Here is a 16142-nt window from a genome sequence, read left to right as displayed (position 1 = left end):
CACTTCATAACAATAGGAGTGAGTGCTATAGGGCGATAGTCATTCAAGCAGGTCACGTTGCTCTTCTTGGGTACGGGCACTATGGTGGTGGACTTAAAGCAGGTCGGTACAGATGCTTGTGCAAGCGACAGGTTAAATATGTCAGCAAGCACATCAGCTAGCTCTGATGAGCAAACCCGAAGTGCACGTCCTGAGATGTTGTCTGGCCCTGCTGCTTTTCGTGGGTTTGTTTTGTTTAGAACCCTGCGCACATCAGCTGATGTCACCATGAGAGGTGAGTCCTGTGTGCTCCCCAGGTTCAGCCACCCTCTCTGCTCATCAGGAGTTTGGGTGTCAAAGCGGGCATAGAACTCGTTCAGCTCATCTGGAAGTGTGGTTTGGCTGGACGTGGCTACGCTACTCTGCTGTTGGCGTAACGTGGAGTTGCTCACGCCATCTACTGTACAAAGTTGGAACAGCAAGCTCCCATCATGCGTTTGTGAGCGAGGGAGAACAGCTCGTGCCAAAACTTGTCTGTTGCGGTTCAAATCCATTCGTGACTGACCGCCACCCATTTCACGTCTGCGGAATAATGCAATGCACACCGTACTGACCCCAATTTAGGACTATCCCCCCCCCCACCGCGCACGTCTGAAATAGATGGGCGGTCTTATATTTGAAGTCTAGGGATTCAGACATGCAAAGATGGCACCAAATTACTTCCGTGGGAGCGAGTCCGAGCTTTTCTTCCTGTCACTCTAAGATGATGGTTGTTACAGATGTGAAATTCCCCACTGGTGTCGGAGTGGAGCTGCAAGCAGGTGTTACCGGCAACAGCGAGATGACACACGCCAAACAAAAAGCACCCTGTTCTTCTTTAATGAACGTCTCTCACACACACACACACACACACACACACACACACACACACACACACATAGAGATTTGTTGTGAGTCATCGTTCCGGTTTCCCTGGCTGGGACGCTGACATCAGATCGGGGCACTACACCAACAAACGGGAAGTTAACGGGACGGTTCCTGAGCATTGGGACCGCCTCCAAAGCGAGCCTATGAGGAAGAGGAACTGGGTTTCATTTCAGAGACCGTTTGGTCCTCCCGGTATCTCAGTTGGCGGGCGGATCGTTCTCTGCAGCACCGGTGTTGTATTTGCTTGCATTTAGCCCCCGTGACCTCTGACTCATAGCCTTATTCCGTCAGCCTGTCACGATAATCGATACATCGATTAATCAAATGCTTAAAAAAAAAAAACCGACATCCATCATTTTCACTGGCATTCGTGCGTGCGTTCGTGTTTGTATTCACTCTAGAGCTGTCTGTGTGCGTTGGTTCTACGGTGGAAGGAACGGAGAGAGTGGACCCTCCTGTCGTCATCTCGCGTCTTTGTCCTTGTAAGTGGAGGCGGGGCTGCCTTGGCTAGCAGCAAACTAGCCTCGTTGGCCATGAATGACGACGGCACGAAAGCGATAGTTTCTAAGGCGAATGCCACATCCCCAGTGTGGGAATATTTCAGTTTTAAACAGAGTGAACAAGGTGAGCGCACGACGAACTGAGATGTCACGTTGGTTCAGAGTAGTGACGAGGAAGCACGGGAATACGACCGACTTGTTTGCACACCTAAAACGGAGGTGGAAAGGAGCCTTCGCCTCGACAGTCGGTCAGTGTCGCTTGCTACATTGAAATGTTAAAAATGTTTAACGGACATTAGGAATTGCCTGGGAGAACGTGCATGGACATCATGTCACAAACTGAACTGTATAGCCGAGTGAAAGATGATGTGTGGAAGGATGTCAGAAACATATTTTACTCCGTCACCGCAGATATGTGGGCCAGCTCAAATATGACCACTTACATCAGTTTAACGAGACACTACATAACTGCGTGTGTGTGTGGTTTTTATTGGAGTGTTTTTTTTCTTAACAGAGACGGGCCGTTTTATTTTCATTGAGGTTTTTTTTTGTCTTTCTTTGTTGAATTAATGATGTTGTTTAATTTATTTAAAAGCGCTTGTCATTCCAATTACAATGTTAAATCCTCTTCAGAAATTAAAGTTCATTGCTTTCGATACAATGTACTCATTTTTATGCCATATAATTAATTTAAAAAAATGTCCATATTATCGATTATCGTCAATAATTTGTAGGGCAATCATTGACCAGACACATTTGTTATCATGACAGGCCTAGTTAGAACAAAAGTATGTGGGTGGCTTTGCGCTGTAAAAGGGCCCGCCCCAACGTGGTGATCAATGAAAGCGAGTCAGTAAGCCACTGTTGAACTGTTTAAAAAAAAAAAAAACATCTCATAATCAGTGTGGTATTATATTCGGGTCGATACAGTATAACATCAGTTTCCATGCAGAAGAGGTTGGGATTTGGTCTGAAACCACGACTTCAAGCACAGCTCCCGTTTACGTGAAATGGCTTCAAAGTTCATGATGTTTTCGGACATTCTGCAATAATGACACTTAAACGTCTGCTTGTTGTGCGTGTGCGTCCCACAGTATGCACGTTTATGCACGGGAATGCAAACATCTGTGGCCAAACCACTGCCATGCTACACACTGTATGTCATGTTGGCGTCTGCCAGGGTTTTCTTGCTATGCAAAATTCCTTAAACTGTTGGGGCACCCGTTGAATATTGACTCAGCATGGCAGCTCGCACTGTGAAAAACGACATCGATTTTTCTCAAAGTCACAATATGTCTTTGACATTGCCCGTGCTCCCAAATTGATCCTCGCTGTCGTCGCAGCGCTGAACGGCGGCACGCTGACAACATCAGCACTATTGTTGTCTTCCATTACGCTTAGCGTTACGGCTTATACAGTACAGCGACAGATGAGGCGAATATGGAAGAGATTGGACTGAATTGAATGGATTCACTTATGTTTACAATGGCCTAGCAGTGCTAGCTGGGGGAAAAAAATCCATGTAAAGCTCTTATAACAAACGCTCATCTACATTTATATTTGTTTCCGATGAATCGTATTGAATAAAAAAAACACACATTTTTGTTCAGACATAGAAGATTTCAACTGACAAGGCAAACAAGTGTACAAACACCAGGTTGTCGCTGGAATATTCGTTTAAAATCATGTTAAATAATACAAAATAGCTTCAGTAAAACAAAAAATGTACACAAAAATACAATCGTGATCATTTTCTTAGTCCGTTAATCTGAAGCTTGTGTTTCGGTGAATGGAGTAATGGGTTAGGCCGTAGATGGACCGAATGAATATGAAACAAACCGTTGGTTGGGTCCGCGGTACAGCACAAAAGAGGCAAAAATGCCCATCGCTGTTTTCCAAAGTGAAAGCTGATATGCGGTGAATATCTTGTTTTGGCTAAAACATAAAGATAATTGGTCTGCTTTCATGGATGACTCAGGAAATTAAAAAATATTCACATTGGAGAGGCTGAAATGAGAGGATATTTGCATATTTAAATCAAAAAATGATGAATCTCCGACCAAAGCAGTTGTGGATTAATTGGGTAATCGATTAACCATCGATTAATTGTTGCGGCTCTGGTCATCTCCCATCACGACATGCCACCGTTGCGCCTCCATTTACGTGGATCACGCTATTGTGTCTCTCATTTTATGCAGCTTTGGGTTCCAGCGGTGTATTTTCCCTTCCTGAGTTGAACGTGGCACACTGGCAAGCGGCATATCATGCACCGTCTTTGAATGAAGGAGCAAATCGAAGTAAAACCATGACAGTTCCTCTAGTTTCTCAAAGCTGTTCATACATTTTTTTTTTTTGGGTCCAGCGACTTATTTTGCTGATTTTGAGGCGCAGCAGCATAACATGCACTCTCTTGAAAGAATAGCATCAATTTAGGGACAGTAATATCAAATTATGTCTATCCAGTGTGACGTGTATCTGTTCCCATAGTGTGATTATGAGATACCAGCACAGCATCGCTGTTTGTGCTCAGATTTGGACACATTTTGGGTCCAAATCAGTTCAGATTTTGAGAATAAAAAGTCTTTTATACGCCAACGTAAGTCAGCCTCTCTGCTAAGGCCTGTGGAATATCATGATTCTGCTGGGGACTGGTTAACATAAAAAAAAAACCCAAAAACGGACAGTTGCATAGGTCAGTTTTGGCACACAGCATGATCCAGCAAGAATGTGGAGAGCAGAGCTGCAACCAGTAAGAAGGGATATGCTTTTCTGAGCGGATGTGAGGCTCTGATGGCTCACCAAACTGAGCTGCCGCCTGCTCGCTTGCACTTTTCCTGACAAATCTCTTGAGTTGTAGCGAAACTCTCCTTCCTGTTTCGATGCACATCTGTTCTCAGACACGAGAGTGTTCAGGCTTCTGTCTGTGCGGCTTGTAGCAGCAGCGGCGGATTATTATTTTTTTGGCTTTTTCATGATCATTTTCCGAGACCGACAGTTGCTGCTGCCGCCCCAAGTGCGTCAGCGGAAATGAACGAGGCAAAGTAGGAGATGACCCAACTTGTTTGACTTTTGGCAGTGTGAGTAAAACGGTTTCTCCGCACGGCACCGTGCCTGCCAGCGAAGGAGTGGGATTTGTCTGTCCTGCCAATCTCATTTTTTTGGGGTTTTTTTTTGGTCGTTAAACCCCAAAGTTTGACCCCATAAGTCTGATAAATACTGATAAGCACATGTCTGACAAGCACATGTCGGTAAAATGTCAGCAAGATTGGTTGAAAAACATGGTCGCCATCGAGCAGGCGTCTTTGCAGAGGCACGGGCAAGACTTAGCAAGTCATTGACCGTGTGTTTAATGGTTATTCAACTTTGAGGATGCAGTCCAACTTCAGTTTTCGTACGCCCCCGTTTGTATATGATTTACTTTTCGTCAACATTTATTTAAGCAATATTTCGCTGCAGTGCTACAGCTTGTCTCGTTTTTCGTACATCATTGCAAATAACAAACTAGTCTGTTTGCCCTGGACCTGACAAACAAAGCAGACTTGTGCTGACTCACTGTCTGTGCATTTTTTTTATTGATGGCGACTGTTAAATAACCTGCCATGGGGCCAAAGAAAGCTGCGAGTGCTAACAATCTGATAAAGGAGGCGAGGAACACTTTCTTTCAATGTCGCCAGAATGTACAGGAAGTCTGCATCAACAATAGATTCCATCCATTCGTCATTCATAATTATTTCACATTCTTTTCTGCATGTAAAACCAGAACTATTTGCTATAAGAATTATTTTTTATTCATATTTTTCAGTGTCTGTAACTAGGGCCAATATGACTTCATTATTATGAGACAGGAAAGTCATATTTGTGAGATAAAGTCATAATTATGAGCTAAAAAGTCGAAATTATGAGATAAAGACATAATTATAAGATAAGAAAGACCTAATTATGAGATGAAAAGTTGAAATTATGAGATAAGAGACCCATTATGACATAAAAAGTCAAACCTGTGAGATAAAACGTCAGAATTATGAGATAAAAAGTTTTAATTATGAGATAAGAAAGACATAATTATGAGGTAAAGTCGTAATTATGAAATATAAAGTCAAAATTATGAGATTAAAAAGTCAAAATTATGAGATAAGAGACATCATTATGACATTAAAAGTCAAACCTGTGAGATAAAACGTCAGAATTAAGAGATAGGAAAGTCGTAATTATGAGATAAAAAGTCAAAATTATGAGATAAAGTCAATTATGAGATAAGACAATTATGACATAAAAAGTCAAACTTGTGAGATAAAACGTCATAATTAGTCACAATTATGAGATAGGAAAGTCATAATTATGAGATAAGTAGTCGTAATTATGACAAAAAGTCCTAATTTAGAGATGAGAAAGTCAGAATTATGTACATTTCGTACATTTTGGTTTGCGTTGGACCGTTTGGAATGAAAACCGAGGTCCCGCTGCATGTGTGCTACATGTATGCTACCACCTCTTGCACAACGTTTTGAGTACAACCCATAGGGGGCGCCATAAATGTCATGCGGTGTCGTAATGTTTTCTCATAAGACTGTATGAAATCACACACACATGACTACTTCTTATGTTTGTTGTGCACTTGTGACTGCATTGTAACGGCATGATGATGTACCGTTTCATCCCAAGTATCCGCACTGACGTCCGTCCACGTTGTGTAGTGGCGTAACTCTCCCATGTCAAGGACTAGTCACCCTGGCTTCCCTCCCACGGTCCATCAGTGTCATGGAAGATGAGGCTTCCGGGGGTTCTGGCAGCTGTTGCCGGCCCGAGTCAATCTGCTACGGCTCGCTCCGTGTGGCGAGTGGAGACTCTCCAGAGGATGCAGCAAGAACGGCTGATGCCGGGCCAAGATAACAGCATTTATTTTTTTTTAGACCCACCCTCATCCGGGCTCTTTTTTTTTCCTCCCCCCCGCTTAAATATTTACAGGCAAAATCCAAGCGTGGCCAACTAATGTTAGAAGGATTTTAGGAGTGCACATGAAAGGTGCAACACCAGGATTAGCACCTTCCTCATGCGATGATTAGTCAGCTGTTTTAATAATCACCGTGCAAAGCTGCTTATGTTGTCTGCAAATTGTCAACACAAGCGCCAAAAATGTCGAGCAACGGCGCTCTCGTCTGATGTGCAGTTGCCTTTTAAGCCTGACGGTGTTGCCGTACTGTTGTGCAGCGTTCATGCAGTGTTTCCGTACGGCATCTCAGCAAACACAGCAAGTGTGTCTTTAAAGAGGTCTTTCCCATGGAAGGAGGACAGTTCCCCAGTGAATCGGAATAAGTTGAAGCCAGACAAGCCTTCATTTTTCTACACGATCACCGTGGCTCCCTAGCTAGTCCTATTTTTGGGTTTTGCCAACGTTTGCTATTGCAGCACCTGGCACAGCTCGATGTACACGCAAGGAGATGAAACTGGCTCCGCATTGAGAGTCCAAAGCCAATGTTTGCATACGTCCATGCCTGAATGAATGTGTAGTGCTTGTTGTGCTCTCTTTTTGGTTGGAACATGATTGATGACTGTTCTGTTGGCACGTACAATGCCAGCGGCCTGACACGTCCATGTTACTTTGTCCACGTGTGTATGACAAGCCAGGATGTCTGCTACGGAGAAAGGCTTGCAGCTCGGTTTGTTATTGGACTGTTGTTTTATTAATGATCCGTCAAAGAAACTGTTAGCGTTTGCATAACTTACAGCAGCAGCTGTTAGCAACCGCTTCAGCGTCTCTACAGTTGTCCTTTGTGTCTGGCTCGGTGTACGGCACACTCTCTCGGAAATAAACAGCATTATTAACGGCACAGTCAGCACCTAGTGGATATTTGTAGGTATTGCTGGAATTGAAAAAGTGTTGCTTTCATGGATCACTAAGAAAACTTGTAGTCATGCCTTCGATGTCCACGTGAGACTTGCCAACATCTCCCATGATGCCACTCATGGTCTTCTTTGAACTCCCAGGAGGTTCCACTGTCTTCATTTACCCGTGTTTGACCATAAAACCTTCTGAATTTACACTTAGCTGGCAAGCGAGCATCCTGGCTCACCCTTGGACATCATTTAAAAGTTGTACACACTAAGCGAAAGTTCTGGTGCGTATGTCGGCCAAGTTATTGTGATGATTAATTATTCAGTGTACTTTAGTTTTTTTAGCCAGACGTAATTGGCGAGCTAGCTAGCTGTGTACAAACTTCCCGTACGAGCCAAGTTGCTGTAACCACTCAAAATGTTGTCTTGGTAATTTATAGGCCAAATTTTGCTGGTTGATAATTGTGCTGAAAATTATCGACGATAATCGATAGAACGTGCCGCCACGTACTGCGACAGATACGCTGAAAAGCTGACAGTAGGCTCACTCTTCCCCTTAATTTCACTATACAACCAATGCGCTCAGACACAAGCAGAGTGAACCCTCTTGTCATCCAGCCTGTGTGCTACAGCGAGACCAGGAAATGGAACAGGCGAACGCACATGTATACGTACATGTCGCACACGGCAATTTATCGAGACGTCCAAATTATCGACCTTGTTTTTTTATTGATTATGGTGCTGTTGTAATTTTACTTATGAGTACTAACTTTATACTGCTTTAGATTCCATTAGACTAGATTAGAACTTTATTGATGCCCTGGGCATGTACCCACAGGGAGATGAAGGTTACAGCAGCACAACATACTGTATGTGTATATATTTCTTTATGGCTTATTTATTATTTATTTCCAAAAAAAGTGGGCAGACAGTTCCATTTTGTTGTCATAAAAAGCAGTCTTTTTAGATTTTTAGGTCATATTAATCCAGTTGACCAACTCAAAACTGGTCATATTTAATTTATTAGAACATCTCTGCAGATGCAAAGACCTATAAATAAATATATATACATGTGTATCTATATAGATACACACATATATATAATATTTGTAGTGCTTTCAAATAATGCACACAGTTCTGTTTTTATTTTTGGTGCACCAAATAAGATCTAACTGGTGTCCTTTCATCTGTCCATTTTTGGAGCATAAAATACTTAATAAGCAGGGCTTGCACCGTGTTTGTTGCTCTCTGGAAGCCTCAGCATCCGCTCTCGCTCTCTCTCGCTGTTTCATCTTTGTGTAACTTCATTGTGCAGTCAAAGCATGTGGCAGCTTTTAATTAGATTTGGCTAATGAAGGGGGTCACTTTCCCGTTGCAGCCACCCTATTAAAGGAAGCCGCCGTTGTTGGAAACCTGATAGGTACGCACAGCTTGTGGGTCTGTTGGAGGTGTTTGGAAGTTGAAGCTTGTTATAAAAATGCATGCACTGTTACGTGCTGATTTTTTTAAATTATTATTTAAACCTTTTCTTCACTAATTGGCTGTCACATTGTGAAGTTGCTGCCCTATTGCTGGAGCCACAGTAGTGTTGCAGCAGAGGTTTCATGGACAGCGTAGAAGTCTTGCAGCCCTTGCGGACCAAGTGTTTTGCCTATAAGCATATTAATATATTGCAGCCCTGCGGACCAAGTGTTTTGCCTATGAGCATATTAATATATTCCCTTTGCATAGCTTTTACCTTGCTTTACCTTCTATTGAGACGTCATACATTTTAAATGACTCCCCCCCCCCCCCCCCCCCCCCTTTGTTTTTTTCCTCACCATATGCGTCTTTCGCGCTACCTTTTTCCTCCCGGCAAATGCAAAATGGTACCCGCTGTTGCTTCAGACTAGTTTGCAGTCTACAGAAGGACACCATGGCATCTGCTATGGGAAGCTGCAACTATAATTTCCAGCAAAAAGTGAATTGCCGAGTCACGGCTTCAACAGCTGCTCCTCTTAGCCAGTGCGCTCATTTCCCCCCCAGCAGCTGCCTCATATTTTCTCCTGAGCTACCAGCCTGACTCGATCTCCTCTATCGCACTTAATGATGCCAGCAGTAGCCTGCAAGACCAATGAGGCCTTAGAGGCCTGAGCAGTTTCATTCACTTGTTTCATTTTGTTCATTTTCTGACGCATTAAAGCCGTCTGCGAAACATTTTCTACCTGAAAGACTTTCTTTGATTGTCTTGTTTGAAAAGTGAGTAAATCATCTCCCCATCACCGCTGTTTGCGCCTCTTTATGATGCTTCTGAGCAGCCTATATTCTGCATAAAAGCAAAACAACCTGAGAAGACTAACCCGAATATAAGATGACCATGAATATACTGTAAGGCGGCACCTCCTTTATGAATCCTTTTTTTTTTTTTTTTTATCAGTGAAATAATAACTGGTCGTACATTACAATACAATAGCCAGCATGTCAAATTTCTTGGCTGCTCGACAGTTCTTTGACTCTGCTTCATTGATCTTGGTCTTAAATTAGCATCTAACCTAGCACAGCTAACCTGTGCAACTTTTTAGCCACTTTCAATTCCAGGGGGTCTCTGTGTAGCGGCTGCATTTCTCCAGGGCACGAGTGTGTATGTGTGCGAGTGACTTGCCTCGCAACATCCCGGTTTGAACATCACGCCCTGACTCTCTTGCGGCCAGTTGGGAGACGCAGTCTCTCCAACGTGTCGTGGGTCTTCCCCGAGGCCTTATACCGGTCAGACGTGCCCTGAACACCTCCCCAGGGAGGAGTCCGGGTGTCTCACTCCTCCCTGAGCTGCCACCTTGTGGAGGTGGAGGAGTTTGCGTGTCCCGATGATCCCAGGACCGGACAAAGAGTGCCTCAATAGACCCCTGTGATGTTCAGACCTTGTTTTTCAGGGGGGGAAATACCGGTCTTACATTCAGGTCAATATGGTGCTGCCACTAATTGTGTACTAATTATGATGCCCTCCAAACTGTATTGCACAATGCTGACAAGCCCACAGCTGGTGGTTTCTAATGCGTCCTTATAAAAAGGGGAGCCCTGCATTACACACATAAGAAAGGACCACTTACACATTTTGCTTGATAGTTTTTGGGTGATTATTGCTATGAGCCTTTGCAAGAATGTTACATATAAGAGAATATTCCTCCTCGTTTTTGGGAAGTACTTTTTGATCATTAAAGGAATAAGTAAAGATTCGTCGTCTTAATATTTCAGACTCACCGCTTGGAGTCTGGCTTCTCAGAGACTTATTAAAAATACAAGCTCTCCCTGTCAGACCTCAAATCCTCCCCCTTGCCTCAATTTCTTTCTAACAGGAGGAACAGACAGGAGGGGGGGCGGGGGGAAGGGGGGGGGGGGGGAATCTTTACGCTTAACCTGTTATCCCGAGAGGCCTCGCACTCATTTCACCTGCTACTTCCCCCTGCCTCCCCCCGCATCTCAATAGCGCTCATTGAGTTGACTTCAAACTTGGGACATTCCTGTTTTTGCTCGTCTTTCATGAGGACGGAGTCAGAAAGCTGTGCTGGTATGTGGGAGACAGGCTGTTCATTTACACAAGCGCTCGTCTCAAAATGTCTGGCAACTGGAAAGCGGCATCTGACTTCGTTCTCGCTGATAATGACTCATTCTTTACCGGAAAATGACTTACTTGCAACACTCTTGCATGGAATGAGTTGCGGCTGTGATCGTTTTTGGAGTAAGAGCTGCATGGAGTGCATGCAACTTACTGGCGGTCATCAAAGTATTCGTAAGAGTATTGTGGTGTTTAAGGTGAAGGAGAGTGCCAATGGCTACCAACAGCAGTCTATTATGTCCTTAGCAGCCTCACAGTTCAGGGATGCAGTGGCTAATGTGGAATTATTATTGATCCACACCAAGTAAGTACACGGCAATCGATGCTTTTCCCCTTCTCCCCATGCAGATCCGCTTCAAATGAGGAGATACGCAACAGATTGGAGAGGATGATTGAGATTCGGCTTCTCCCTCAAGCTTGTTTCGAGTCAAAGATTAGGCCGAGCAGCAGCAGCGGTATTCGCTAACATCTGTCTGCTATTACCCCTGTGACACTGCAGCCACGCTACGAGTAATCAGACCATTGTAGGTTTGCCACACAGACTCATGACTGCGCAGCAGGGTTGCCAGACAGCATTCTAGGGGTCACATGTCCTGGGATTTGTTGGTGCCAACCGCGGCACAAACAAGTGTTGTTTCCGAAATGTAAAATCTGTGCACCCTCTGGTTTCTCTTATTCGATTGAAGTGTACAGCTGAAGTATGAGTTGCTAAAGCGCCAAGCGAATGCAGGTTTGTCCCCATAGCGACATAATGATTACATAACTACCGGTTGCATAGAAACTGATAAGACTGTTGCCTCACCAGCACATCTTAGGCTTTTTTGTGTGTATGCAGTTAGCAGGTTGTCGTCTGCTGGCACATCTTTTTATCAGGCAGAGGAGGATCATTTGCTGAAGGCCCTCCTCTTGAAGGAAAATGCTTTTTTTTTTTTTAATATGTTGCCCATCATCCACAATCCTTATGTAAGACATGAACACACGTCTTTCTCGCTGTTTCACTCAGTTCCTTGTGACCAATAATGGAAGAAAACATTCTCACGCGGTGTCTTGTGCCATATTTCGTTTGACTTGGAGAAACAGAACCCTTGGCGAAACTGACCACATTTAGAAACCCATCAAGTGATTCAGACCAGAGAAAGTGAACTTTAGGTCTGAACGCACCATAATCTTTTATAGAGGTTCTATCAATGCACTCTCGTGCTTGTTTGGTACTTAATGTGGCAGATATTGCCAATAAGACACTGGCCAGGAGCTGTATATTGTCACTTTTACAGCAAGTGCGTAGTTTTAAATGTGTTATCTTTGGTCCAACCAGGCAGTAGTAAAAACAACACACCCACAGAGATGCAACCCATGCTATGAAAACGATGGCAAAATAAGATAAGTCCATAGGGGCAGAGATGAACACAGACTGCACAGGTTTAAACACACACACACACACAAAAAAATGGCCAGTTTAAGCAATCGCTGTGATGACCCACCTACATAACAGTTATAGAAGCCTGGACCGTTGGTTGCCACATCCAGATTTCATTATCAACTGCACCCCTTTATCAACCTACACTGATTGTCTAACTACATTTAACAAAAACGACCCGGGTCTTTGATTGTCTTTTTGCTTCATGGCTGCATCGGTGTGTGGGAGTAACCGAAAGAAAAGCTCTGACTCACTCGAGGAGAGGTGGTTACCTGTTGATTTCAATGTATACACCCCTAGACATCTTTTTCCGACTTGGGTGAAAGTTGTGTTTTGTTTTGTAGCAAGAATCACATTGAACTTTCAATGTGTGATTTTTGCTGTTCAACCTTTTGCATACTAAAATTCAGTCATCGGGGGTCTTGTCACATCAAAATGTTCCAGCCAGACCGTCCCTAGCAGAGCGAACATGACGTGAGATGGGTGGGTTGACGTCTGCTGTGGAAATCATTCTGTGAAAATGAATCGATTTCATTTCATGAGACTGAGTTTTCATGGGTAGATTCCAGTTTATTTTTGGTGTGTTAGAATCAGTGATCAACATCTACACCGAAACAAGCCACCGCTCATCTGTCATTTTCTCTTCTCTCTCTCTCTCAGGTTCCCTTTCCCCTGGCCCACCATCCAGAGGACTCTCTACAGAGGGTTCAGAAAATGGTTAGACTCTGGATGAAAGCAATGGGCCACCCAGTTTCACCAGCCTTTGAGCCGCCATGCCCACCCCTCATCACCCGTTGAGGGGCACCCCTCATCGGAAGGGGAACCTTACTTGATGTGGAACGCCTCCTGATAGAAATGGCCTCAGCTTGTTTCGGGTGTCAAACTGTAGGGTACATATCAGATTACAGGTGAAGCTGGGTTCTCAGACAATCCGCCCTCAGGACCCAGAAGAGGAGGTTTGAATCCAGCTTTGATGATATAGTATCCATCCACCTGCCTGACAAGGTCGAATCATGGCTGCTGCAGAACATATGATTGATTCCTTGGTAAGACAAGGAGCAGATTAAGAAAGTTTAAAAATAAAAAATAAAAAAAAAAAATGCAGCGCAACGGTGGCGGATTAGGATCCGGTGGACAGCCATGGGTGTTAAGGCGTGTGCGTCTCACCTGGCTAAGCTTCATGCTCTTCTTTATCCTGGTTTTCTTCCCGCTCATTGCCCACTACTACCTCACGACCATCGATGAAGCCGGGAGTCCCGATAAGCGGATATTCGGGCCCCGGCCTGGTGGCGAACTGTGCGAGGCCAAACACGTGCAAGACCTGTGCCGCATACGTGAGTCCGTCAGTGAAGAGCTGCTGCAGCTGGAGGCCAAGCGGCAGGAGCTCAACGGGGAGATTGCCAGGCTCAACCTACGCATTGAGGCCTGCAAGCGGAGCATTGACAGTGCCAAGCAGGACCTACTGCAACTGAAGAATGTCATCAGCCAGACGGAGCATTCGTATAAAGAACTGATGGCCCAGAATCAGCCAAAGCTTTCGTTACCGGTCAGGTTACTTCCTGACAAAGAAGACCCAGGGCTCCCACCCCCCAAATCTTCCCGCTCTTGCCGCCTGCACACCTGCTTTGACTATGCTCGCTGTCCCCTCACATCCGGATTTCCTGTTTATGTTTATGATGCGGGGTCCTATCCATGGGGGGAGTATATTGACCCACTGGTGAAGCAGGCTTTTGCCATGTCGGTTAAGAGCAATATTTATGTAACTGATAACCCCACCGTCGCCTGTCTGTATTTGGTTCTGGTTGGGGAGCTACAGGAGTCTCCCACATCCCCACCTCCAAATCCTTCCGATTTAGAGAAGCAACTAAAAGCTCTTCCTTACTGGCGATCAGATGGACACAATCATGTACTGGTGCATCTTTCGAGAAAGTCCACGACGCAGAATTTCTTGTATAATGTGAGCACAGGGCGGGCATCAGTTGCTCAGTCCACTTACCTGGAGCAGCAGTACCGTGAAGGCTTTGATTTGGTCGTTTCCCCACTGGTGCATGCCCTCTCTGAACCCAACTTCTTGGAAGTGCCTCATCAGGTACCGGTGAAAAGGAAGTATCTCTTCACATTCCAAGGGGAGAGGGTAGAGTCACTGAGGAGCAGCTTGCAGGAGACTCATCCTCAGTCATTTGAGGAGGAGATGGAAGGAGATCCACCAGCTGACTATGACGATCGCATCATCGGCACCTTAAAAGCAGTACAGGATAGCCATTTGGATCAGGTGCTTATAGAGTTCACCTGTAAAAACCCTAAGCCCAGTTTGCCAACGGAGTGGTGTCTTTGCGGAGAGCGAGAAGACAGGCTGGAGGTACTCAAGGCATCTACGTTTGCCTTGGTGATTGCGCCGGGCGATGGTCAGCTGGTAGCCTCAGCAGGTTGCGGAATGAGGCTTTTTGAGGCTCTAGAGGTAGGGGCCATCCCCGTGGTGCTCGGAGACCACTCCAAACTACCTTACCACCAGTTTATTCGATGGAGCGAAGCTGCCATAATGGTGCCTAAGCCTCGTGTGACAGAGCTACACTTCCTGCTGCGCAGCCTGTCAGACAATGACATGTTGGCTATGAGACGACAGGGACGCTTTTTGTGGGAGACCTACTTCTCCACCTCAGAGAACATACTTAGTACTATCCTGGCTAGCATTCGCACGAGGATCCAGGTTCCTGCTGCACCCATAAATGAAGAGCCTGCGCAAGAGATCCCCCACAAAGCAGGTAAAATTGCGGGAACTGATGCCAACCTTGCAGACAACGGCGATCTTGATTTGGGTCCCGTGGAGACGGAGCCACCCTACGCTTCTCCACGCTTTCTCCGCAACTTTACCTACACCGCTGTGGACATCTACCGAACGTGGAACAGCGCTCCCGGCCCTTTTCATTTGTTTCCCCACACTCCTCTGGACCCTGTTCTGCCTTCTGAAGCCAAATTCCTAGGTTCGGGTACTGGTTTCAGGCCCATTGGCGGGGGCACCGGAGGATCGGGGAAGGAGTTCCAGGCAGCCTTAGGAGGGAACGTTCCCAGAGAACAGTTCACTGTGGTCATGCTGACATATGAGCGTGAGGAAGTGCTGATGAACTCCTTGGAGAGGTTGAATGGACTACCGTACCTCAACAAGGTGGTGGTGGTGTGGAATTCTCCCAAGCCTCCTTCAGACGACCTGCTGTGGCCTGACATAGGGCTACCCATTGTGGTAAGTTGTAGAGTGTTAGCTCGATTTGCTGTATTCGTGTTATTGATTCAAACAAAAAACTATTTGCTGATATTTTTGGCTGACATATACTGTACCTAACCTCCAAAGTCAAACAGTCCCTTGTATCAATCCGTGTTGTGCGATTTTTGAGGCCATAAAATTCTTGTTGATCTCCAAATTGTGCATCTTTTGGGGTTATTTGGATTTTGGCTAAGAATTTCACATATAAAGGATCAAATGGACATATGGTGACATATAAAGAGTTTGAAAAGAAACCGAGTTGCAAAGGTGCTGCAAAGGCTCCTAGCGCCCTACAAATGAACTTAAACTTGAACAATTAGACATTGCACCGTGCTCCAGTTAGCTGAGTGTTCACTCATTTATTGTACTTGACACAGAATCCCTAATGCGTCTGATTTGTCAGAGTTGATACGAAGTTTACTCGAGTACACTGCATATAGCTGTCTGGATTACTGCCTCGGTAGAGCTCGGATTCAAAACAGCTTTACTTGAAGGGATCTGAAGGCCGCTTTTGAATTACAGTACAAAAAAAATGAACCCAGACGTTTGCTATCTCTTCACATGAAAGTGAAAATGTGGCTCTTTGTTTTACGTTGTGTGACACAGTGCATCAATACGTGCTTTGTAAAACCCTCA

The 16142-nt window shown here is 44.9% G+C and overlaps 1 protein-coding gene across 4 annotated transcripts in view; it reads left to right on the top strand.

Annotated features, from left to right (window-relative positions):
- Positions 1 to 16142, top strand: part of extl3 (exostosin-like glycosyltransferase 3) — a 28420-nt gene that overhangs the window by 4028 nt on the left and 8250 nt on the right. For all 4 annotated transcript variants that reach the window (XR_008566885.1, XR_008566884.1, XR_008566883.1 and 1 more), the window contains exon 2: positions 12908 to 15485. Coding sequence is in view for 1 of the 4 variants with exons in the window: in XM_054761290.1 (XP_054617265.1) it covers positions 13347 to 15485 (2139 nt within the window). In the remaining 3 variants the exon portion in view is untranslated. The remainder of the gene's footprint in view (positions 1 to 12907; positions 15486 to 16142) is intronic.

The sequence above is a fragment of the Dunckerocampus dactyliophorus genome, chromosome 19, assembly GCF_027744805.1.
Source record: "Dunckerocampus dactyliophorus isolate RoL2022-P2 chromosome 19, RoL_Ddac_1.1, whole genome shotgun sequence".
Taxonomy (NCBI): Eukaryota; Metazoa; Chordata; class Actinopteri; order Syngnathiformes; family Syngnathidae; genus Dunckerocampus; species Dunckerocampus dactyliophorus.
This window is presented reverse-complemented; position numbering and strand designations above follow the sequence as displayed.